At 36.1% G+C, this 27,530-nt stretch overlaps 1 protein-coding gene and 1 long non-coding RNA gene across 7 annotated transcripts in view; one reads left to right on the forward strand and one right to left on the reverse strand.

The window, feature by feature from the left end:
- Window positions 1-27,530, forward strand: part of Pde4d (phosphodiesterase 4D) — a 1,337,035-nt gene that overhangs the window by 293,402 nt on the left and 1,016,103 nt on the right. For all 6 annotated transcript variants that reach the window (XM_078016224.1, XM_078016225.1, XM_078016205.1 and 3 more), the window contains one exon: window positions 10,012-10,146. In XM_078016224.1, coding sequence (XP_077872350.1) covers window positions 10,105-10,146 — 42 coding nt within the window. In that variant the 5' untranslated portion in view covers window positions 10,012-10,104. The remainder of the gene's footprint in view (window positions 1-10,011; window positions 10,147-27,530) is intronic.
- The window catches only part of LOC120885863 (uncharacterized), a 222,604-nt gene continuing 217,365 nt past the window's right edge, over window positions 22,292-27,530 (reverse strand). The window contains exon 4 of the long non-coding RNA XR_005728615.2: window positions 22,292-22,441. This is a non-coding gene — a long non-coding RNA (uncharacterized LOC120885863). The remainder of the gene's footprint in view (window positions 22,442-27,530) is intronic.

Here is a 27,530-nt window from a genome sequence, read left to right on the forward strand (position 1 = left end):
TCAAGGGAAGCGGTTCAATTCAGCAGAGTTCAGTAAACATTTATTGAACATATTTTATGTGGTGACGGCATATTTAAGCATGGAATGTTTTATGCCCTCAAAGGACTTAGAGTACAGGGTGAGATGGCAATGCTGTACAGGTAAAAGGACCATTTCAACATCATTTTGGCAAATATGCTGTTGGAGCATTCAACTGAGAGAAGGAGGGGAAAGGGGCTTGACTCTGGGCCCCTAGGGGTGGGGCTGGGATGTTGATAGAACCAGGAAACTCCTCCAGGAAGAGACAACATATGGGTTGAGTCTTGAGGCAAGAGAAACCAAGTAAATAAGGAAGGATGTGGAGATGGGGATGAGGATGAGGGAAAATAATTAAGAACAAGGGCATGGAGTGGGGCACCATAGGGAGTGTGCAGAAAGCTCCAGGTGTTCACCATGACAAGTGAGTAAAACCCGGTGTATGAAGGCACAAGGGATGGCACTGCAGGCTGAAGACTAAGTGACATCTATTCACTGTGTGAAGGAGAGGGATTTGAACTTCATGATGTAGGTGGTCAGCAGCTATTGGTTTAAGGATGGACTTAAAGTGAGACAGTATTGGTGACAAGAAGACCTACAAGCGTGTCCTTGAAATAGTGTAGACACAAGTCTGGAAGAAAGCAGTGGTGGTAGACTTTAAAGACAGAAGAGAGCTAAGAAAAAGCTCATGATATTCCAGCAAGACTAGATCATGGATTGAGTACCTATGATAAGGAAGTGAGAGGACTAAGGATTTGGGCTGGAGTGACTGGGTAGTTGTTGGTTTGGTGGCGGGGGGGTGGTGGGGAGGAGAGGGAGAGAAAGAGAGAGAAGGAGAGAAATAGAGAATAATAGAAGGAATATATTTGGGGGTGAAGAAAAATGTTGAGTTCATCTATGGAGATAGTATGTTTGGATATTTCAAGTGGAGATGCCTGGCAGGTATATGAATCTAAAGCTCAGGAAAAGTCAGGGTCTAAGATATTTATGTGGGAATTACAAGCATGCACATGGCAATAATAAAAAGGAAAACTAATGGATTATCCATGAATATAGTGTAGAATAGAGGTTCATAAGTACCATTTAAAAGCCTGGTGCTCTGCAATCTTCCTGATTTTTATCTGGGGAATTGGTCAAAAGCAGATTCCTGGCTACCTCTCTTGGAAGTTCTGATTCATTGTGTAGAGTGATCTGTACTTTGTAGCTTTCCTTGGCTAATTTTAATTTGCAATCATATTTGGGAAACACTCATAAAGAGTAAGAATAATGGCATCACCTGTACTTTAGGGGTAAATATCAGAAGATTATTTTATGAAGTAGAAACAAAACAAACTATCAGATGGAGAACCAACAGAGAGTGAGAACACAGAAGACAGAGGGAAGAGAGTTTCTGCAAGAAACAACAATGTTACAATAGAGAAACCTAGTCAGAGATTTTGTGAAGTTTTTGCTAGATTTGAATATATAGAGGTTTTAGTATCTTTAAATGTAGCCAGGCATAATGGAGGCATACCTGTAATCCCACCAACTAGGGAAACGGAGACAGGAGAATTGCAAGTTTGAGGTCAGCCTCACCAACTTAGTGAGGCTTCAGCAACTTAGCAAGATCCTGTCTCAAAATAAAAACAATTTTTTAAAAAACTGGGGATATAGCTGAGTGGTAAAGCACCCATGGGTTAAATTTAAGTGTAGAAGGAGGATTAAAACTAGGTTGCACTGGACTGAAGGATAGAGGATAGGAATAAGGAAGAGGAGAAAGTGAATAGATTTTTTTTTTTCAGATAACTTGATTGTGAAGAGAATGAGGAAATGATACCTGTAGTAGACAGAACATAGGGTTATAAGTATGATTTTCTTTTAAGGGGAGAGACTCTCAAGAAAATACTTATATTTTATATTTCAATTTATTTCCTGAATTATTATATAAAAGTATAAAATAACAATAAAGTTTTTGGTCTTTATTAGCAGCTGGGATCAGAGCAGATTATGACAGGGAAGGTGGGAGTAGGTGTAAGAAGAGAAAGTCCTCATCCTTGATGGGAGGAGAAGAAAGAGGGGAAGTTCAGCTGGTGTAAGGCAGGAAGCTGAAGTGCTATTTTGTTTGTTCTTTTGTTTTTCCTATCAGGTGCTTAACCTCTGTGCCACATCCCCAGCCCTTTTTTATTTTTTATTTTAAGACAGAGTCTTGCCAAGTGGCTTAAGTCCTTGCTAAATTGCTGAGGTGGGTCTCAAACGTGCAATCCTCTTCTCTCAGACTACCAAGACACTGGGACTGCAGGCGTGTGCCCCCAAACCAGGGATAGAATATTTTGGATGGAATATTCAGGGAGATTTTAAGAGGCTCAAACAGTTCAAGGGTACAAAGCTTGTTGATATCAAAGGCTTGTGAATGTCAAACCTTGGGGAAGAGCTCTATTGTTAATTAATGTATTGTTTTCTGAATGTTTCTGACTTTTCCTTTGACATTGCATTTTCTCCAACTTACAATGGTAAGAAAATATTTTGTAGAGCAAGCCCTGTGGTCCTTTAAAAACCCAGATCTCTTTCTTGCTGATCCAGTTTTGTATTTTCATTTGCCTCTGTTTCATGCTGTTTACACCCCCAGAAACTAGCACTGGGAAGGACCCCCAAAACTTCAATTTTCTTGGTGAAGTAGAACCTAGAGATCTTCTTTTTGTAGTTACCATTATTAGATCCAAAAGAAAAAGGAAAGTTGCCCTTTGGTTGACACTCAGTGGAGAATGGGAAAAGCAGGGTTGGGGAGAGAGTATTTAATTTTGGCTCTTTCTTTCCAGTTAAGTCTTTTTCAAGTCTGTGGATTCCTAAAGGTTTAACTCCATGTGTGAAATACCAAACTTGTACACTTGAAAGCAAATGAATAAATGAAACATCTCACAACCTCCAGAATAATTACATGAGCAAAAGCTAGTACTTTTAGTTATGCTCTGAAGTAGGAAGAGATGGTTAGTGAGTTGTTTTCTCTTCAATCAAGTATCTGAATCAACAATCTGACAAACCCCCAGAACTATCATATAAATCAAGCAAGAGCTTTTAGTTATACTCTAAAGCAGGAAGAGATGATTAGTGACTTTTATATTCACTCCTATACTTTCTTTTTCCCAAGTGTTGATAATTTGAGAAAGCAAAGAAATGCAGAATCAAGAACAGAATCAACCATAATACAGTACCTAATTAAAGTATTAATATTTTACTATAAACCTTTTCAGTCTTTTCTCTGTATGTAACTTCTTATAGGAGCATACTTCATAAATGACTTTAATCATGCTTTTTTTTTCTTTAACATTTAATACAAACATTTTATCATATAATTAAAATATTGTGTAAAATATATATTTTATCTGCATCATACATCAGGTTTTTTTTCACATTTTACTTAGAAATTCCCTTATAATTGTATGCCTAATTTTTTTCCAAAATTTTCATTATTATAAGAATTACTGCCAAGAATGCCTTTGTATAACAAGTACTTTTTATATTTCAATTTATTTCCTGAATTATTATATAAAAGTATAAAATAGCATTAAAGTTTTTGGTCTTTATTAGCAAATTCCTTTCAAAGGATTTATATCATTTTGAAAGCTTACTGGAAATATATGAAACACTTATTTAATCATATTCATACCATTATTCAGTATTTTATTTTTAAAAATTTTCCTAACATGTAGGAATGATAGAAACAAGATTTTAATTTTCACTTCTTTCATAAACAGTGAAATTTAATATTTTCCACATTTTGCTACAATTTTATTTCTGATTTTGCAAAATCTGTACTTTTTAATTACAAAGCTTATATATATCTTATGGATTTGTGCCTTTAATTTTTTAGCATACTAAGTGGTTACTGTATTAAACACTATGGAAAAGGAAAAAGAATGATAACTCTTTTCAACCTTAAGGAACTTGTATTTTGTAAATATATCCGGTACATTGTAAGGCTTATTGAAGAGGCTTTACAATGTACCGTATTCAACTCTTAGTTGAAGAAGCAAAGATGAAAACCACAAAATAGTGAAAAAAATGAGCAAGACTAAATGATTTTGTGGAACTAGCTGTCCTTGGTTGTTGGAATTCAGGAGAACTAGAAACCTGTGTGACTTGGAGCACCAGGGGAAATTGTCATTAGAAGAAAGGGCTTTTGTTGGACTCTGAAGAATGGAAAGAATTTAAAAACATGAAATGAAAAATTTAAGAGAATGAATTTAGGACTACCAAGTAGGAATAAACATATCATGGGGGTTGGAGAGATTAGACCAGTCTAAGTAGGCTGGGGATGGTGCTGGGCATGGCCTGTGAGATATGGCCAGATTAAACCCGTGAATCATGGATCACTGGACTCCTCTCCTTGAAAGGCCTCACTCCAGTCTCTGCAAGTGCCCTGCATAGAAGGGTGCCTAGAGAGCATAACCCCCAAGGAGGATATTCAGGGTCACCCTTGTGCTGCAGGTAGACTGCTCTGACTTCAGCAAGAGCCAATTTGTCAAACTCTGCTGAGCAGACTGCACAGTGATCTAAAGAGCTGGTTTTAGGAAAATCAAAACAAAGTATGATATCATCAGTTGGAGAGGTACTGGTGTGGAGTATAGGGGCCTCAGTCTACTTCCTGTGTTGTCCAAGTAAGCTCTATGACTTTAGGTAGATTTCCTATGTTCCCTATACGTGGATTATATTGTATACTGGGCTCCTGGGAGGTCTCAGCATCTGTAACCTCTACAGGAACTCAGCTAAGGGATCACCTGTACTGGGCACCCTGGAGAAAAGAGAGTATGTAAATAGCAAGAAACCTCTGTTTTCTCCTTCAGATCTGGACTAAGGTGTCCTTTCTCTTAATTCTCTAGTTTGAAGGGTGTGAGGCAATATCTGGTACTTTCTTCCTTTGTCTCTGCCACACATGTAACAGGGCACCAGTGGAAGCAAATGCCCAAGTTATCTAACGTCTTTCTGTGTGGGGAGGTCATTTTAGTAGGCATTGATGAGATAAAGGTAATAATTTAAGCTTTCTTGTGAAAACTCTGTGTTTCCCCTCGTATGCTTCTTTTCTTCCTTTTATTTTGGGCAGGAGGTGGGGAGGGGGGTGTTACCAGGGATTGAACTCATGGACATTTGACCACTGAGCCACATCCTCAGCCTTATTTTGTATTTTTAAAATTTTATTTAGAGATAGGGTCTCACTGAATTGCTTAGTATCTCACTTTTGGCTGACCAATAGCTTTTCTAGTATTTGTGGTTTTGAACTCAAAATCCTCCTGCCTCAGCCTCCTGAGCTGCTGGGATTACAGGCATGTGCCATAGCACTGGGCAGGCTTCTTTTCTTTTCAAATATTAGTTCTTGCATAGCCTCCTACTAATTTCTTGCCTGCACTTACTTCATTGTGTAAACCTTGGTAACTTGACCCTGATTTTACTGTATCTCTTTGGTGCTATCTTTTACAGTGATGATATTTCCTTTATTAATGTACCATAGCTAGTTTCTTTTTTGTTTATTTTATTTCATTTTTGGTTGGTACTGGGAATTGAATGGAAGGGTGCTTTACCACTGATCTACATCTACATTATTTTTTTTTATTTTGAGACAGGGTCTTGCTAAGTTGTGGAGGGCCTTGCTAAATGTCTGAGGCTGGCTCTGAACTTGCAATCCTCCTGCCTCAGCCTTATGAGTTGCTGGGATTACTGGTATGAGCCATAATTTCTGGGTAGCTTTTTTATTGAGATTAGAATCTAATTAAGGAGGCTGAGGATATAGATCATGCATAACAAAAACAAGCAAACAAAAACTCCAACAAATATAATATCTAACAAAGGGAGGAGGATGTCAATTTGTTTTCACTTTGATGTCTATTTTATGCAGCATTGGAAAACTATATCTTTTGATGAAGTGAAGAAGACACTAAGTTGGAGACAGAGCTAATAAATTACCCCTTGATCGTTAGGCAACTACACCCCAAACACTTTTTTCCCCCTGAATCTAGAAAATTCGATGTTAGTATTTTAGTTTGATTTAGTACCTGGCATGTGGGTGCTCAATAATTTTTTTCAAATTAATTCATTAGAGTGGCTTTATGATCCAGCAGCCACTATATAATTGAATTAGTTAATAGAAGAAAACAATAAAATTTGGAAAGAAGGGAAGCATAGGAAATTCTTCTGAAATATACAAAACATAACCAATAGCTTTTCTAATATTTGAGGATGATTTGAATCCTTTTTGATTCTTATTCTTGAATATCATTAGGCATTGGCACATTCTCTGTTTAAATGATTAAATTTTTATTTGCAGGGAAACTTACGGTTTCCAGAAAACTTTTGAGATATTATCTAATTAATTCCAGTAACAACTTGTGAGGTGGGTTGTACAGATATTGTTATCTCCACTTTTCAGAAAAGCAAGCAACTGGTAAAGGGGAAAAGAGAAGGGATTTTCCTAATATCATAGAGCTTGTGTATATGAAATAGTGATGAAAGCAGAACTCATTTCTTCTGATGACCATTTCAGGGCTTTTTCTGATGTATAAATCCTTAATCTCTAGGAAAGAAGCTGTCTGAACTCCCTTATCCTTGCATCGAAGCTGAACAATTTATACAAGTGCTATGGCTCAGATTCCTTCTCAGAATGTTCCAGCACCGTCCATCTTAACTGCCGCTTCTCTCCATTTTTATTTCTGAAGTATTTTCCCTTTAGGAGCAGACTCTTCTTTCTCCCTAATTAACTTTTATGTGGAAACTTCTATCATAATGAAATCACATGTGCCCATGTTCGCTTGCCGGTTTTCTTTTTAGTGCACCTGGAGGGAGAAGCATTTTCTGCTGTCTCACTGCATTATCTTGCTGAGGGGAGGAATATGTAGGAACTCAGATAACTACCTTCCTGAGAGTCAACCTTTTTTTTTTTAATCAAACATTCTTTGGTATAGGCACAGCTTTGATATTAGCAGAAGTTGCCCCTTGTTGATAATTAAAATGCATTGGTTCATGATGTTGGCAGCAAAGCAGCCTGGCAACATAAACACAAACATGGACTGTGGAGGCAAATCAGGTTTGAATCCTGGTGCTGCTACTTACTGGGCAGTTTAGCTCACTTTCAGGAGCTGATTTCCTCTTCTGCACAGTGGGGATAATATATTAGTGTTATCTACCTTGCAGGGTTGTTGAGAGTGTTGAAGATAAATGATGGGTACTTTGCATAGGGTTAGGGAGGTCACAGAAAAATACCATCCTCTTGCTAGATACAGATCAAATTTGTGTGGCACGTCTTCCATTTGCCCTAAAACTCCTGTACCCTCCCTGCCCTAGTTTAGGAGACTTCCTGCCCTAGAAGGCTGACCAGCGAGAAACCCATCAGCTGTTTCCTTTGCCCTCTGGCCCAGTGGAATTTGGCTAGTGGAGGATCCTGGCAGGAGATCAGAGGGAGGGAGGAAAATGAGATCCTGTGCCTTTCCTCATCTCTTTCCTTTCAGGGTTACCTGGGGCTAACTATGTCCCAGAGAGTAACTTCCCTCTTGAAGGCAGCCTGTTCTGGCTGAGGTGACTCTTTGTTCCTAGGTATTGACAACCCATCCCCTCTGTGTACACCCCCAACCCCAACTCTGGGAATAGTGGAGTAAAAACTCCATCACTGCTAGCTCCAAAGACTGCACTTCTTATCCACATCATCTTCAGTAATCTTTACTAAATCCTCTTAAATGATCCTAGTATTAATATGCTGCCTCTTTACCCTGGGACCCTAACTGATACATTATTCATGATTTTTTAGTTGAAAAATATGTTTGCCTAGGAATGTTTTAAATAATGGAGATTAGCACTTTTAGGAGAAAACATAAAATTGGTTCTTTTCATTGTTTCTTGACATTTGTTACTAAGAGAAGAAAAAGATGATGATGATGATGATGATGATGATGATGATAGCCATAGCCAAGCATCTCTTAGGTGCCATCTCTTAGCCTACTTCATATACATTTTCTCATTTGAACTAAAAACTCACATGTATATTATTATTACCACCCTTTTTCTCAGAGAGGTTAATTAAATAATTTGAATGAGTTTTTTTTTTCTCTGATAATGTGTAAGCTTCCCGCAGCACTTAATATTTTCTTTTCTTCCTCAGTTCAGTGTATTTAGTTTATGGCTTCTGTTATTTCAATCCACTTCTTAAACTAAATGAATCACATAATTTCATAGTTTCCTAGAACCTATAAAGTGCTCAGCATCATGACTACTCATAGTAAAGGTGACTATACTCCTGGAGGTGCGCTAGTTGAGAAATTTCTCTTTGTGGATTAGCTCCTCCCTCCAAGCTCTGCACTCTTAAAATAAAAGTCGAAAGACACTCAAAGAAACAGCATTTTTTTTTTTTCTGGCTAACTTACATTTGACTGTGCATTTTTTTTCTCTCTAATCTTTAGGCAAGTATTTTCATTAAGTTCAGAAGAAAGCTTTTTCCCTCAGTACTCTTTGGGTTCCCAAGTTGCAGCTAGGGAACTCTTAGCAATAATAAACTCCATTTCTTTGTTTTTAACTCCATTTTTTGTTTGGCCCCCTAAAGCTATCTGCTTTTTATTATCAGAAGTCTTGAAGGGTGACTTGCATATGTTCAAAGCACGTTGTTTTATCAGCCTTGAGAGAATGGCAGTGCAGGATGTTGAAGAGCCTGGTGAAGGTCCCTCTCCCTGGTGGTCGTGGATTCCCTAAAGCTGATGGATGGCTTCATACTGGGGCCCACACAGACACTATTCCCTGAAATCTTGCCCATTTTTTTTTCAATCATTACAGTAAAACTAGGTCATTTAGAGCTTGATTAGTATTACTCTGTTCCCTAAACCTCAGGCACAGATGTCCTTTCATTCTTTTTTTCCCCTGAGAACCTTAGGACAATGCAAATGATGGAACTATATGCTGCTGCTAGCATTGACCTACACCTACAATGTCAGCTTACATCTGTATTTGTAAGAGTTTTTGTGTTTTGGTGATGCTTGTTTATCTCATACCCTTTCCCATAGGGTAAGTTCTTTCCCCAATTGCTCTTTAGCCCACATGCAAGCAAACCCTATGTATATGCAAATCATGGTCAGATATAGCAGCATATTAGACATGAAGACAACACATACAGCTATTAAATTTGTTCTTTCCACCAAACACAGAATCTTCATCCTAGTCTCTAGTGGAAAGTGAAGTTCAGGAAATAAGGCCATCAATATCATTCACATGACAACTCTTTTGAAATGTTCTTTGAATAACAGCTATTGCTTATCTAGGTAAAGAGCCTTCAATTCTCTCAAGCATTCCTTGCAACCTCTTTGAACTAAAGGAATAAAGAACTCACTAAGTTTACTGAAGAGCCACTGGGATGGCATCAGTGTCTTGTGGATTATTGCTCAGGAAATCAGAACCATGACCCAGCTCCCAGGCTCTTTCCCAGGTGTAGGAAGATTCCCCAAGTGGTGGACAAGGCTCAGTTGATGATCTCTTGGTTGAAAGTTAAGGGTCCAAAATTGTCCCAGTAAGAATCAACACATAAGGGGCTGGGGTTGTGGCTCAGCGGTAGAGTGCTTGTCTAGCACATGCAAGGCCCTGGGTTCGATCCTGATCACCACATTAAATAAATAAAATAAAGGTATTGTGTCAAACTACAACTAAAAGTAATATTTTAAAAAAGAATCAACACATTACAATTCAGCTACATCTTCATTTCTTATAGTAACATTAGGTTATGGTTACCATACCTATTTTTTTCAGCCACTGAAAAAGTAGACTTGAATATTTAATGGAAAACAGATGGTGCTTGAAATCTCTAACTTACATTTTAAAAAAGCTGTTTTGGAAATGTTGTTTGTATGTACTTTTGTTGTTTTAAACACATCACCATTTTAGCCTGTTTTGATGAATTATTTAAGAGTTATGTTCCTAGGTCAAAATAGCATTTTGAAGTGCACGTGTTAATCATATACTTGATTAAACATTTCCTTGCTTTTTTTTTTTTTCCAGCATTCCAGTTGGCTTTTGAGTGGATAATTGTGGCAGTGAGAGCACTGACGTTGGAAACAACTAGTGCCCGTTTGGATTACTTAAAACACAACCATGAAAAGAAATACGTGTGATTTGCTTTCTCGGAGCAAGAGTGTAAGTATCTTTTATTTTCATTTATTTTCTTAAAGTGTGTATTTATAACTTGTACTATATTCTTTGGGTTTTAATGCTGCATGATTATGATTGGGCTTCTAGGAAACCTTTGGTTATCTTTCAGTACACTAATTGTATGCAGCTTATTAACAAATGAAGACTTGTTTGTCAATGTGGCCTGCCTGACATTTGATGGGAATTCTCGTTCTGTGGGTTTATAAGCCTTTCCATTCATACATATTAGCCTACATGAATGAAGGTATAATATGGAATACCCTAGTTTTTAAATGCAAGCAGCAAATATATAGTTATATTGAAAATGAAGAAGTTAACATTTAAATATCAAAATTTCTGGGCAAATCTAAAAGCACAAATTGTAATTATGTCCACAGTACTTAAACTGATCATATTCTGAAAGTTCTTTCCTTGCATGAACTCTCTACTTGGACGTAGGTTTCTGATCTCTCCTTTTGGTCTTTCTTTTTAACATTATAAAGTGAGCATTCTCAGGACCCAGAAGAAGTTTAGATCTTCTTTCTAATTACTTAGTGTTCTTCAGATACCAAATTCATGATAGCTTTTGGTTTTCTATCAGCTTATGAAAAACTTAAAGAAATAGAGCAACTCAAAGGAAGCTTCATGGGGCAAGGATGAAAACAGACTGTTAATTTCCATCAGGAGAGCTCTAAGAACATGGCCCTTTGTTCATTTACCCAGGGGGGAAAAGGCATCCAAACAGATGTGGTTGTGACGTAGGAGCATTCATTTGAAGGCACCAGAAAAACCACAAATGCAAACACATTTCTCTAGTATGGGGTCTCTTTGTGTTACATCCACTGATTCTATTGTGATGGCCCAAGGCCATCTTTCATTCTTTCTATAGAATTACTATGTAGTTTTTAAGAGTGAAGCAAGAGTATACAGAGAGAAAAGTACAATATGCCTTACAGGGTTTCTTTAAAAATGAGGATAGGCTGAGAGGTATGCCCATCTTTTTTTACTGAGTACTGTGTTTAATAACCAACCAAATAAATTCAACAAACTCTGAAGGAATGTTCAGATTCATTTGTTTTACTAGTTGGTGTTTGGTTGTATGGGTTTTGTATAAAATAAAGGACCAGAGCTTTGAGCCTAGAATTCCTTTTATCATCATACGGAATTCCTCATTGTAACAGGAGGTGAGCTGCATACCAAACTGCAAACACATCCCTTTGCTGCTCAGTGTTCCTATTATAAATTAAATATGAAAGCAAACCATTAACATAATGTTTTCTTCTTTAGTTTTAGAGACATGTGATAGGAGAAAAGTGTATAAAAGCAAAGAGGAGAATATTTTGGATAATTAATATATCATTAAACATTTCTCTGTGCTTGGAGGAAAACATTTTTATTGTAATTTGTTATATATGACAGCAGAAGACATTACAATTCATATTATGTATATAGAGCACAATTTTTCATATCTCTGGCTGTATATAAAGTATATTCACACCATTCGTGTATTCATATATGTACTTAAGGTAATGATGTCCATCTCATTCCATCATCTTTTTTATCCCCATTCCCCCTCCCTTCCCCTTCTACCCCTCTGCCCTATCTAGAGTTCATCTATTCCTCCCAAGCTCCCCCCTCCCAACCCCACTATGAATCAGCCTCCTTGTATCAGAGAAAACATTCAGCATTTGGGTTTTTGGGATTGGCTAACTTCACTTAGTATTATATTCTCCAACTCCATCCATTTACCTTCAAATGCCATGATTTTATTCTCTTTTATCACTGGGTAATATTCCATTATGCATATATGCCACATTTTTTGTTTATCCATTCATCTACTGAAAGATATCTAGATTGGTTCCACAGTTTAGCTATTGTGAATTGTGCTGCTACAAACATGGTTGTGGCTGTGGCCCTGTAGTATGCTGTTTTAAAGCAAATGATTAACTTAGTCATGACTTTAAGGAACTGTGAATACTTAATAATGCTAGAAGATTTCCTATTATTTGTTTAAGGTGAAATCTCTCATTGCGGAAAGGCTCAACCTTCTTAGACTAAGAGAATCTCAGCTGCCTACATTTGTCCAAATGTAAACAGCAGAGCGCTAGTTTCACTCCTTCTCAGCTCTTTCAGAATCCACTGGCATAAGGAAAGTATCTCCACTTAATTAAATGACTCTAAGCAGGAGATTCGTCTTTAACAGAGAAAAGAACCCATTTCTTTCCTGGTTCGAAGTTGTCATTTTAGGCCTTCAAATGTTTATTTTGTACTGGTCTATTAATATAACCTCCTCCCACCAGCACTTATGTCTTTTTTAAAAAATTCTATTTGTTTTAATTGGTTATACATGAGAGTAGAATATATTTATGCACTTTGATATATCATATGTAGATAGGATATAATTTTCATTTTTCTGAGTATATGTGTTGCAGAATCACGCTGGTCATGCAGTCACGTATATACATAAAGTAATGATGTCTGTTCTATTCTACTATCCTTCCTATCTCTACATCCTCTCCCCTCCCTTCCCTTCACTCCCCTCTATCTAATCTAAGGTAACTCTATTCTTCTCTAGTGCCCTGCCCCTATTGATGTGAATTAGTTTCCACATAATAGAGAAAACATTCAGCCTTTGTTTTTTTGGGGGATATTGGCTTATTTTGCTTAGCCAAATGATCTCCAACTCCATCCATTTCCTGGCAACTTTCATAATTTCATTCCTCTTTAAGCTGAGTAATATTCCATAATATTATGTATATATATCACATTTTCTTTATCCATTCATCTTATGAAGGACATCTAGGTTGATTCCATAATTTAGCTATTGTGAATTGAGCGGCTGTAAACATTGAAGTGGCTACATCACTGTAGTATGCTGCTTTTTTTTTTTTTGGCAAACTTTTCATTTTCAAGCTGGGATTTCAATCTTGTTTACAATTGCTTTGTGAAGTTTTATTTTGTATTTATAAATACATATTTATGTCTATTGTATATTGCAAACATTTTCCTGATTTTTTGTTGTTTTTTTTGCATTACAATTCTTATTACACATATAAAGCACAATTTTTAATATCTCTGGTTGTATAGAAAATATATTCACACCAATTTAGGTCTTCATACACATACTTTGGATAATGCCCATCACATTCCACCATGATTTCTAACCCCATGCTCCCTCCCTTCTCCTCCAATCCTCTGCCCTATCTAGAGTTCATCTATTCCTCCCATGCTCCCTCTTCCTATCCCACTATGAATCAGCCTCCTTATATCAGAGAAAATATTTGGCATTTGTTTTTTTGGGATTGGCTAACTTCACTTAGCATTATCTTCTCTAACTCCATAAATTTACCTGCAAATGCCATGATTTTATTCTCTTTTATTGCTGAATATAATCCATTGTTTGTATATGCTACATTATTTTTATCCATTTATCTATTGAAGGGCATCTAGGTTGGTTCCACAGTTTATCTATCATGAATTGTGCTGCTATATACATTAATGTGGCTGTGTCCCTGTAATATGCTATTTTTAATTCCTTTGGATATAGACCAAGGAGAGAGATAGCTGGGTCAAATAGTGGTTCCATTTCTAATATTCCAAGAAATCTTCATACTGTTTTCCATATTGGCTGCACCAATTTGTAGTCCTAACAGCAGTGTATGAGTGTACCTTTTCCCCAGCATCCTTGCCAACACTTGTTGTTTGTATTCATAATAGTTGCCATTCTGACTGTAGTGAGATGAAATCTTAGAGTGGTTTTGATTTGCATTTCTCTAATTCTAGCAATGATCAACATTTTTTAATATATTTGTTGATTGATTGTGTATCATCTTCTGAGAAGTGTCTGTTCAGGTCATTGGCCTATTTATTGATTGAGTTATTATTATTATTTTTTTTTTGGTGTTTAGCTTTTTGAGTTCTTTATAAACCCTAGAGATTAGTGCTCTATTTGGTGTGTGAGGGGTAAAGATTTTCTCTCAATATTTAGGCTGTCTATTCACCTCACAGTTTGTTTCTTCTGCTGAGAAGAAACTTTTTAGTTTGGATCCATCCCATTTATTGATTCTTGATTTTAATTCTTGTGCCAAAGGAGTCTTATTAAGGAAGTTGGGGCCTAATTCCACATGGTGGAGATTAGGGCCTATTTTTTCTTCTATTAGACCCAGAGTCTCAGGTTTTATTCCTAATTCCTTGGTTCATTTTGAGTTGAGTTTTGTGCATGGTGAGAGATAGGGATTTAATTTCATTTTCTTGCATATGGATTCCCAGTTTTCCCAGCACCATTTGTTGAAGAGGCTATCTTTTCCACAATGCATGTTTTTGGCATCCTTGTGAAATATAAGATAAGTGTAATTTTGTAGGTTAGTCTCTGTGTCCTGTATTCTGTACCATTGGTCTACCAGTCTGCTTTGGTGCCAATAATATGCTGATTTTAAGTCCTTTGGGTTTAAACCAAGGAGTGGGATAGCTGGGTCATAATGGTGGTTCCATTACAAATTTTCTTTTTTTTTAATCTGGAATTTTTTAAAGTTTATATATGAGAGTGGAATGCATTACAATTGTTATTACACATATAGAGAACAATTTTTCATATCTCTGGTTGTATACAAAGTATATTCATACCAATTCATGTCTTCATACATGTACTTTTGGATAATAATGATCATCATATTCCACCATCATTTATAACCTCATGCCCCCTCCCTTCCCCTTCAACCCCTCTGCCCTATCTAGAGTTCATCTATTCCTTCCATGCTTCCTCTCCCTATCCCACTATGAATCAGCTTCCTTATATCAAAGAAAACATTCGGCATTTGGTTTTTTGGGAATGACTAACTTCACTTAGCATTATCTTCTCTAATTCCATCCATTTACCTGCAATGACATGATTTTATTCTCTTTTATTACTGAGTAATATTCAATTATGTATATATGCCACATTTTTTTAATCCATTCATCTATGAAGGGCATCTAGGTTGAGTCCACAGTTGAACTATTGTGAATTGTGCTGCTATAAACATTAAGGTAGCTGTGTCCCTGTAGTATGCTGTTTTTAAGTCCTTTGGGTGTAGACAGAGGAGAGGGATAGCTGGGTCAAATGGTGGTTCCATTCCCAGATTTCCAAGGAATCTCCATACTGCTTTCCATAGTGGTTGTTCCGATTTGCAGTCCTACCAGCAATGTATGAGTGTACCTTTTCCCCCACATCCTTGCCAACATTTGTTGTTGCCTATATTTTTGATGATTGCCATTCTGACTAAGATGAAATCTTAGTGTAGTTTTGATTTGCATTTCTCTAATTGCCAGAGATGTTGAACACCTTTTCATATATTTGTTGATTGACTGTATTTCTTTTTCTATGAAGTGTTTGTTCAGTTCCTTAGCCCATTTATTGATTGGGTTATTTGGTTATTTTGGTGTTAAGTTTTTTATGTTCTTTATATATCCTAGAAATTAATGCTTTATCAGAGGTGCATGTGAAGATTATCAGTTATCTCATACTAACAAAGGTGCCAAAGATTCACTGGAGAAAATATAGTCTATTCAACAAATGGTGCTGACGAAACTGGAAATCCATATGTAGCAAAATGAAATCAAATCTCTCTCTCACTCTGCATGAAACCAACTCAAAATTATCAAAAACTTAGGCACTAGGACAGAGACCCTGCACCTAATAGAAGAAAAAAATATGTCCATATCAGCACTAATGTCTTTATCATAACAAAATCCAAAATTGTACACTTCGAAGTAGATGTTTCCTGTTTTTGTTGAAAAAGTTTTAAATAATTAATTTTAGTTAGAATCTAAGAATGTTTTTCTTTGCCATTTTGACATTTGAAAATCCAGGGAAGATTTTAAATGTTAAAGCATTTTCTGTTCCTCCTTCCATACATGTGGCTTTGTAGGTCTTGTATCTGTCACTGTGAATTAAGGCATATAAAAGAGGAGGGAAAAGACTATCTTTAACCAATCACCTTTTAAGCAGGCTCCCCTTCACAGAGGGGCATAGCTTGCAAGACCATTTAGTCAGTCTCCATGTTATATGAAAGATGTGGGCATAAGGTGGGAAGTTTTGTGGGTGAGTTCTGTTTATCATTACTTCCTAGTTTCAAGTCATGTTGTGGTCATTTATAAATTGAATTGAACATCATTTCCCAAGTAAATATATGATCAAGGAATTGGGGCAAAGAAAGAACATTAGTCAGATCTAGGTGTCACAACAAAATGCCATAGACATAGGTGGTTTCAACAGGAACATATTTTCTCTATGTTCTGGAGGTTGGGACGTTCAAGAACAATATGCTAGCTGACTCAGGTCTTAGTGAGGACCCTTGTCCTTGCTGATGTCCTACAGATGGCCTGCAGATGGCCATGTTCTTGCTGGCACCTCACATGGTAGAGCAAAGCTCTCCAAAGTCTCTTAATATTAGGTCACAATTCCCATCATGTGGGTCCTATCTTTCTGATCTCACCCAACACTGATTACCTCCCAGAGACCCCACCTCCACATACCATCCTACTGGGAAATAGAAATTTAATATATGAATTTAAGCAAGGTTAAATATTTAGTCCATAGCAGAGAGTTTGGTATTTTGAGGGGATGATTTCAATGTCTCTATGATGTGTACGCCCAAAGGATGGCTAATATGTAGAATCAATATATTCTCTCAACTAGGTAACACTGAAAATGACTTGGTCAACATATTTCTTTTTTATTTCATAAGGTTTATTTTAGGGGAACTCTTCATGATGATTTTTGAGTTTCTGATAATCTCCTCATAGAGGCAAATTTTATTCAAAACTAGTTTTCCTTTCCTTTGCTATTCTTGTTTTGCTTATTTTATATTATTTGGTTTTGATATCCAGTCCAATGACACAGGTCTCTAAAGTCCCTTGTCCTGTTAATGGATTTACCAGTTGAGCTAATATTTCAGAGGTTTGTAAATTTCAGACTTGATGATCTGAGTCACCCCCATTTCCCTGTACCAAAGCTCACTGTCCCACTGTATTTTAGCCAAACAGGACAGGACAGGGGGACTGAACACAAACATTTCCATAGTAAGAGTATATTTTAAAGTTAGGGATTATTTAAATAATTTAGAGCATTGTTCCTTATGATATTTCTACTTTTATACTCTCTGAACTCATGAATTTTTATAAATCTCATCTGGTGAATGAAGTGGATAGATTATAATTCTCCTTTATTAATAAATCCTCTTGTGTATTGAATTCTAAAATATCCTCAAGGATTTTTACATTAACTTCCCAATTTGCTAGTATCCTGAATCATTTTCTTCCTACCAGTTTGGAGAAATTCAAGATATCAGCTGCTCAATTGTATTTATTATTTTCTTGATGAAATTGCCCTTTGTTTGACTTAGGATTCTTTTGGATGTTTTACATTTGAATAAATTTGTCACTCACCAGATGTCTTTAATTGATGTCCCCTGTTCTGTTTGATAGAATTGTTCCTTTTTAGTGATTATTCAAAACTGGAAGCAAGTCTTGGCTGTTTTCAGGGACAGGGTATCTGGAAAATTCTTTGCTCCCTGAATTAAAGCCCATCCAAGCAGGCTGTCAGTTTTGAATCCAGAGTTTGGAACTCATCTGGCAATATATGCCCAGTAGGCCTTCTAGAATTGCTTCTTCTCACAAGAGACTTTAAAAATATTATCCAAATTTATTTGATGCTTCAAAAAACAAAAGTAAACCTTTTGCAGTTGAACCTTTACCTTTCTCATTTTTGGACACAGTCAGTCTTCTAATGACCCAAGGTCAGTAATTTATGCCTCATCATCTGTATTACCTTCCATTGATGCCTATTAGAGAGGTCAGACCAAACAAATTTTTGGAAAGGATGATACATTTTATTATGGAACTTCAGAGCTATCTACATTTATTATTCCTCACAATTTCTCTGTCCAGTAGATTGCTTTTGGTTTTTATGGTTAAAGTAAAAACACTTTATCCCTTCCAAGGCTGGCCTTCCTTTCTCTACTATATTCATCATCACCTAAGATGTGGGACTGACAGTTGTCATGGATTAGAATCCTGACAAAGTAGTGTAGAAACTACTTTCTTCTTAGAGTCCAGAGAAGGCCAGGAGAGATACAGTAGGTAAAAACGCTTTGGAAAAGGCAAAATACCAAGCAAAAATTAAAATGATATTGTTGTTTGTGTCTTTATCAGCAACAAACTGAAATTAGAACTTGTAGATTTAGAGATTTCATTTCTTGGGCCATTATTCCTCTCTTCCAGTGTGTGATTTTTACAAATTCAACAAATATTCACTCAAGAGTTTTTATGTGGTAGTGTCTGGATATCCAATATGAATAGAATCCTTGTCTCTACTCTTGAAGAGCATACCTGATAACTGAATTTATAGTTTGTATTGTTTGTGAAAATTCTTTCACTGCAACCCTGCTCAGCTGTGTCTGTGCCATCGTGTTCTTTCCTTCTTCACTGGGAAACTCAAGTCCTGTCTGTAATCTCCATGCACTTGCTCTTCAGCACATTGTGGATACCCTATTTGGTGGAGATATTTTGAGCTGTGAATAATGTGCCCTAATTGTCAATTATGCTCATTGTTGCAGAAACATAGAGTATCTTAAAATAGTTAAAAAGAATCTTTCTCAGATAATCAACAATAGTATAAGAATAGCTGAGAGTACAAATGAATGTGAGGATGGCAAGAAAGGTCTGTAAGAATAGGGACTGATCAGCAACCATTAGCTGTGTAATCAATCACGGCACATGATGGTTCCAGGAGCCAAAGCTAATCATTAGGTTTTTGTCTTTGAAAAACCTTTACTTTTTGCTGATATTGTGATGTGTTTGCTTTTTCATTCTGGGGCAATTGCAAGTGGGAATTTAATTTCAAATGATTATGTGCAACAAATAATTGCATATATTGTACTTAATAAATCAAAGATGTACAAAAATGTAGAGGAGTCTTGTTGATTGACGATGAATATTAAAGAATCTCTCTTTCAAGCAAGATCTCTATAGCAAAGTGAAATTTTAAAGAATAGCATACTAATTTGTTGGAGTTTTCAATTAATAATTTTTTTCCCCAGAAAAAAAATTTCTAATAAATCTTATTTTTAAACAAAGTCAATTCTTCATCTTTAAAATTTAGTTCACCATCATGTTTAAGATTTTTAAAATTTGGTCATCAATAAGCAAGAGTTTTGAATGCTAAAAACAGCAACAACAACAACAACAACAACAACAATACTTAAAATTATCAGTGTGTTTACTTTCTTTCTCAATACTTTCAAGTATAACATGGGAATCATCCCTAAGTTTTAGTTTTGGCTTTATATATGTGTGTTTTGATGGAGGAAGTGGGGATAAGAGACCTTTAATTAGATTTATTATCAAATGGCCCCCAAATTTAGTTGTTTTTTTTAAATCAGGAGTAAAATGAAAAAAATACTTGTGAAAGCACATTGCAAAGTAAAAGCAAGCAAACAAAACAAAAAACCCAAAACCAACCGGACATGGTAGTGCTCAGAAGGCTGAGGCAGAAGGATTGCACATTCAAAGCTAGCCTTAGCAATTTAGCAAAGCCCTGAGCAACTCAGCAAGACCCTGTTTCTAAATAAAATATTTTTTTTAAAGAGAGAGTGAGAGACAGTGAGAGAGAGGGAGAGAGAGAGAGAATTTTTAATATTTATTTTTTACTGTTTGGCGGACACAACATCTTTGTTTGTATGTGGTGCTGAGGATCGAATCTGGGCCGCATGCCAGACGAGCATGCTACCACTTGAGCCATATCCCCAGCCCCTCTAAATAAAATATTTTTAAAAAGGCTGGGAATGTGGTTCAGTGGTTAAGCATCACTGGGTTCAATCCTAGTACCAAGAAAAAACAAACAAATAAAACAAAACAAAACCCCACAAATCAACCAGACAATAAAAATGTTATAAGATATCCAGTTGTATTATATGCTTCTGAATGAAACCTTTTAATTCTTAAGGATTTTAAAAATGGAATTGATTGTTCAATAAATACTGATTCCATAAAAATTTTAAAAAATTAAAATGGAATTGATCCATCAAAAATGAAATCATCAACAACAAAAAATTTACTTTTGTTATTGAAAAAACTCACTCTTGTCAGTTCACAGACTCCTCTAAGTTATGCAAATGAAAAGTCATGATGCCAAAGCCAAGGATGTATCATGATTACATGCTACAGCTCCACCCCCACCTTGCTTTCCAATTCCTTTTTTCACCAAAGTTGTGTCTCATGTCTCATACCTGGAATTGGGTATACAGTCCCATCTATAGCTCAAGGACTAGGAAAAGACATCTAGTTTAAAATCCCTTACAGTCATATCCCTACCCTATGGTAGCAGTCTGGATTTATGTTTTGGCAATATTGCTTCTGTGTTAGGAATTTGGCCATGCTGTTAGCCTCCAACATGCCTTGTCAACAATATTTATTAAAGCCTCACCAGCTATTTGACTACACTGTAACAGGTATATTCCATGGAGGTACTTACCAAATGGTACCTAAGAGACCTGGAGATCACAATGCACTTATCATTTTGGAACTTAAGCTTTGTGAGAATTTGGCTCATTAAACATTAAAACCCAAATGTATTAAAACTACTGAAGACAAGTGATAACACCACAGTGCCACCCCCCAAAAAAATCAATCCTTTCTAGAAACTAATTTAAAATGGGAACCACAAATTTTAAAGATCCTTAACTCTGCTTCGTGTAAGTACTTTAAAATATTATTAAATGCTCAGCTTGTGTTTTTCTAGAAGAGGCCATTACACAGTGTTAATTTGCCCATGGGGTTCCATTTCAACACTATATGAATCATACCAAAAGAGACCTACATGTTGCTCGGAAACAATAGTCTCTGAAGGGATATTCCAAGATAAACAAAGGATTTGTGGAGAAGATGGGTGATTTTCAGAATGTATGTCTATGAGGACTGAACAAGCAAATGATTTTTTTTTTAAGTTACTCATCTAGGGATTCACAGCATGTATTCCCTCACCCAAAGCAAATGAAAAATAACTGCAGAGTAGTCAAAGAAAAGCAAGCACAAACTTGTGTGGATAGTAGTGTCTGTTTAGTAAGAATTTGTATGTTCTGATTTCCTGAAACAATACTCAAAAATGTCCTAATGCAAGAAGGAAGAAATCTAAAACAGCGAAAATAGGAACTGAATGTTGGATGATTCAAAGTAGTTGTAGCTTAAAACTTTCCAACAGGTTTTTCTAGCCCAGTATTTTTGAGGAAATTTTGAAAGAGTCTTAAACCAAGATATTTCCAAGTTATTGTTAACACTATACTCTCAATTATAAGAAATTTGAATCTTTTAGTTCATAGTTTTAAAATCCTTGGTATTATATTTATACATGTGTATATAATATATGTATAAGCAGACGTAAGTGAGGAACATTAACAAATATGTTCATTGATATCTGCTCATTTGAAACCAATATCATACTTTCTTTGAAATAATACACATCATTTGTTAAACTATCCTGTTACTTAATTTTATAAAGTCTCACCAATATGTGACCTTAGGTAAATTACCTTGCTGGTCTCTATTTTACTCATGTGTAAAATGAAGGAAATAGACTCATTAAAAAGGAAGATGTCTTTCAACTTTGAGTCTATGATTATATATTTTCAAGATTATATATTTTTCAGAACAGGTTCAACAAAAATTTTTCAATTATGATACTTACAGAAAAGTATCCATTTTTATTAACCAAAACAATGGCTACCCTCCCACCCAAAGTATAAGCAAAGATTCTGATTCACACATTGAGCTCACTGAATCTGCTCACTATGCTTCTATAGGTTGGGCCCTCTCTTCAAGTATACATAATAACTTCAGAGGTACAACTCTGCCCACAGCAAAAGCTTCTTCTATAGTATTATGTAGAGCAGTTTAAACTGGAGCATCTACATTCCAGGCAGGAACCTTATCCTGATCTTTGTCAAACCAAAGAAGCAACCTTTCCTTAGAGCTGGAACAAAACTTTTTCCTTTAAAGGCACATTTACTGCCTGGCTCCAATTCCCTGGTTCTACCAACACTATATAAGAACATTCTCATTCTAATAAAAATAATGGAAAGCATGAAATTATCCATGAATCAAAGAAAAAATCACCATTCTTACCCAGTCCTAATCATTTCTGTTTTTCCCAGAAGATAATCTCAATGTCTTAATTTCAGAGTATTCAGGAATACTGGCATGAACTGCTCAGCTTCTGGTTTGAGCTCAGAACTGCAGACAGCTGCAGAGTGGTCCCCTCCCATTCTCACTATAAGAAAAAAAAAAGCTATATAAACTGCACATTCACGACTTTTAAAAATCTATCAATGAATTAAGACTATAGGGTCACCAACTACCATAAAACCTGGGAAGACAGTCAACTGCGAGGAGAAAGAAAATGCCTTCCTCTGTTTACCTTTGCCAGATGCCATCAGATATCATATAAATCAGTGAGAAGATTCAATTAAAATTTTTCAAGAATTTCCAAAGAATGAGTACAAGCTAGCTTCAGAATGTGGACAGATATAGGAGGTACATCCTGTAGCAGATTTTCCTCCATAAATCCCACCAGGAGATTACATGGCAGATCAAGGAGAATGGCAGCAGTGGCTGAAACTAGACTCATCCCCACAATGGAATTTAAGAGTTAAGTGACAAGAGTAGAACAATTAAGAGTTGTTGGACTGGGGATGTGGCTCAAGCAGTAGCGTGCTCGCCCGGCATGTGTGCGGCTTGGGTTCGATCCTCAGCACCATATACCAACAAAGATGTTGTGTCCGCCAATAAGTAAAAAAAAATAAATAAATAATAAAAATTTCTCTCTCTCTCTCTCTCTCTCTCTCTCTCTCTCTCTTTCTTAAAAAAAAAGAGTTGTTTTCTTAGGGTACTGGAGGTGAATCACTATGGTGGGAGTAGGGGAATGGTGGTGGTGAAGGAAACAGGAAATGACAGCGCTCTATCTCTGGGACCAGGGTGGGAATATATACTAGGACTAGCACTACAGTTAGAGAAGGGGCAAGAGCATTTGTGAAGTCTACATCCCTGGAGACCCAGTGACCACACACTGCCTACCTAAGACTAAGGCCTGATTAGAACATCAAGGACCATCCTTACTTCCTGGCCCTCTATCAATAGCTTAAAAAACTGTGAGTAAAAAGAACTGTGGAATTTGACTGCAAGAATCGAGAGACAGATTCTATTTAGGGCCCAACACTAAGAGAGGGACCCCCAAAGGGGAAGCAGATATCAAGAAAATAGCCACTGGTGAGCCATTCTACAACGTAATCACAAGGGATCACCAGAGAAATTAGAAGCCTACATTTACTATGGTCAATTATAACAATGACACACCTCAAGTCCAGCCTAATTCCTATCTAGATTAGCTCAGATTTTCATAAGAAGACATAGCAAAAAGGAAATCATGCTCATCTTAGCATAGGAAAGTATTTACCTCAGTATCTATGATCCACACAAGATATCCACCTTTATGAAAATGCAAATGAAAATACTCTGAAGTGACAAAATATAGAAACCTCCCATATAAGGAATATATGTGGAATTATTAAGCAGGGAATTTAAATTAACTACGATCAATATGTTAAAGGCTCTTATACAAAAGGTTGGCAACATGTGAGAGAAGTTAGCTAATTTCAGCAGAGAGATGGAAACTGAGAAAGGAATCTAATGGAAATGGTAGAAATAAAAACATAGCAACAGATAAAAAGTCTTTGGGTTCATTAGTAGAGTTGACACAGCTAACAAAAGAATCAGTGAACTTGAAGATAAGCCAGTAGAAATTATGCCAACTGGAATATAAAGGGAAAAATCAGAGGAGGGAAGAACAGAGCTATGGTACATTATATAGTGGTATAATGTATGTGTAATTAAAATCACAGAAGAAAGAGAAAATGATGAAGAAGAAATGTTTGGAGAAATAATCGCTGAAAAATTTTCCAAAAGTGATGACAGACTAAAAATCTCAAAGTACATCAAACAAGATGCATATGAACACACACGTGTATGTGCACACACAGGCACACACAAACAGAAAGAGAGGGAAAGAGGAAGAGAGGCAAATCAGACTTAAATTTCTGAAACCCAAAGACTGTTAAAGTCACCCAGGGAGGTGGGGGAAGCAAATTACCTACAGAAGAACAAGGATAAGAATTACAGTGAATTTTTCTGTGCAAACAAGAAGGCAAAAGAATACTGTCTGTAAAGTACCAAAAGGAAAACAACAACAAAAGCCCTGTTAACCCAGAATTCTATACCCAATAAGAACATACTTAACATCTAAAGTGAAAAACTTTCTTGGAGTGAAATTTTCAAATCTGTGTCCTCTCAGATGTCTTCAAAGTAATGTGTACCCAAGCCCTCTTTTCTCTTGTTGCCATTGCTTTCCTTCAAGTCTGAAAAGAGAGGGATTTTTCTTATTGAAGACTAATTCCTCTATTGCCTCAGAGGACTTAGTTTCTTCTCTTTTTTACATGTCAACTGCAGTATTGTTAATCTCTCTCTCTTTTATTTTTTAACCTTGGTTTTTGAATGAGACCTCCTAGTTATTTTTGTTACTCCTGTGCATTTGTATCTCTCTGGTAGTTTTGGTAACCCTATTTTCTGGGCTATATGCTCCTTAAATAATGCTATTCCCTAATATTCTATCCTTGGTCCAGGATTTTAAGATAACAAGATATTTCCGTTTGTGTCTTTAACCATACTCTATCTGACTATCTCTTGATTTTCATGTCCAGCTAAGATTTCTGGTCTCAGTCCCAGAATTATACCCTGATGAATATTGGACATTTGTGACATCCACACAATATTTCATACACTGGGTTCATTCACTGTCCTTCTTCATCTCCAAAATAGGCTGCTAAATATTCTCCATTGAATTTATTGCTCCAGTCTTCAACATATTGCCCAAGTCAGAGCCCAAGAAATCTCTCTCAACTTCTCACTCATCATTGCTTCCAATATCTAAACAAGCAATGCATGTCAGCTCATGTCTCTGCAGGCTACATATTTACAAGTTCTCATCTCATCTCATGTACTTATTACTCTGATGCCCTGGGGATCACTTTGTTCTTCCTTCTGAAGCTGGGTCTCATTAAAATATGCCACTGTAGTAAGAAGTAGTACAATTATGTAAATATTGTGTATGGAAGATAGTGACACTTGAATCACTATTTCTGTGACAACCTTTACTTTTTCCTACTAGCTGTGTACTAAGTGTTACTTCAAATCTTTTCACAATTGCTTTTGATTGAATTTAATTCAGCTCTTAAAGGCTAAATTCACAATGAAATGGAAGCTGATTTTGTGTGTGTGTACATGCATGCATATGTTTGTAATTTATATTACATCCATTATTCATTATTCATTGTTTTGCATAAAGTAATTATAGCAAAGCCTAATTATGCATATATGATTGTGTATATAAATTGATTTAATGAAATGTTACATTATTATACCAGATGTCAAGTGGAATTAAGGACTAATACATATGCATGCTAATGTGACTAATAATAACAATAATGATAAATTATTTTTGTACAATGATTGTACAAATTATTTTGTACAATGCAAGTTTCAGCATACCATTGCAACATTTATTTTTCCTCACAAAGACTCAGAAATAGGAAAGGCAATTTTTTTTAACATTCAATGTATTTTATTTATTTATTTTTATTTGTTTTAATTAATTATACATGACAGTAGAATGTACTTTGATACACCATATATAATGGAGTATAATTTCTCATTCTTCTGGTTGTACATGTTATGGAATCACACTGGTCATACAGTTATATGTGTCCATAGGGTAATAATGTCTGATTCATTCTACTATCCTTCCTATTCCCATATTCCCTCCCCTCTCTCCACTCCTCTCTACCTAATCTAAAGTACTTCTATTCTTCCCTAGCCCCCGCCTCACATTGTGAATTAGCATCTGCCTATCAAAGAAACATTTGCCTTTTGGTTTGGGGGGATTGGCTTATTTTCTTTTTTTCTTTTTTTTTTTTTTAAAGAGAGAGTGAGAGAGGAGAGCGAGGAGAGAGAGAGAATTTTTTAATATTTATTTTTTTAGTTCTCGGCGGACACAACATTTTTGTTGGTATGTGGTGCTGAGGATCGAACCCGGGCCGCACGCATGCCAGGCAAGCGCGCTACCGCTTGAGCCACATCCCCAGCCCGGGATTGGCTTATTTTGCTTAGAATCATATTCTCTAGCTCCGTCCATTTACCAGCAAATGCCATAATTTCATTCTTCTTTAAGGCTGAATTAAATTCCATTGTGTATATATACCACATTTTTATATCCATCCATCTGTTGAAGGGCCCCAAGTTGGTTCCATAGTTTAAGTATTGTGAATTGAGCAGCTGTAAACATTGATGTGCTTTCTGCCAGGCGCCATCTTGACTTGTTTACAGACCCTAACAGCTTTCATCACTGTAGTATGCTAACTTTAAGTCCTTTGGGTATAAACCAAGAAGTGGAATAACTGGGTCATATGGTTGTTCCATTCCAAATTTTCTGAAGAATCTTCATATCTCTTTCCATAATGGTTGCACCAATTTGCAGTCCCATCAGCAAATTCTCACCAACATTTTTGTTGTTTGTAGTCTTGGTAATTGCCATTTTGACTTGGGTGAGATGAGATCGTAGAGTAGTTTTGATTTGCATTTCTCTAATTTCTAAAGATGTTGAACATTTTTTTCATATGTTTGTTGATTAATGGAATTTCTTCTGTGAAGTATCTGTTCAGTTACTTCACCCATTTATTGATTTGGTTATTTGGGGTTTTTTTTTTAGTTATTTATATATCCTGGAGATTAATCCTCCATCAGAGGTACATGTGGCAAAGATTTTCTCCCATTCTATAGGCTCTCTCTTCATGCTATTGATTGTTTCCTTTGATGAAAGGAAGCTTTTCTACAATGAAAATTATAGAACACTAAAGAAAAAAACACGGAAGAATACCTTAGAAGATGGAAAGGCCTCCCATGTTCCTGGATAGGTAGAGTTAATGTTGTCAAAATGGCCATACTACCAAAAGCATTATAAAGATTTAATGCAATTCCAATTAAAATCCCAATTAAAATCCTAACAACATTCTTCACAGAACTAGAAAAAGTATTCATGAAATTCATTTGGAAAAATTAAAAACCCAGAATAGCCAAAAAAAAAAAAAAATAAAATCCTTAACAAGAAGAGTGAAGCAGGAGGCATCACAATACCAGACCTTAAGCTATACTACAGAGCCATGACGACAAAAACAGCATGGTATTGGCACCAAAACAGACAAGTAGACCAATGGTACAATACAGAAGACTCAGAGACAAACCCACATAAATAC

The sequence above is a fragment of the Ictidomys tridecemlineatus genome, chromosome 1 (assembly GCF_052094955.1).
Source record: "Ictidomys tridecemlineatus isolate mIctTri1 chromosome 1, mIctTri1.hap1, whole genome shotgun sequence".
Lineage (NCBI taxonomy): Eukaryota > Metazoa > Chordata > Mammalia > Rodentia > Sciuridae > Ictidomys > Ictidomys tridecemlineatus.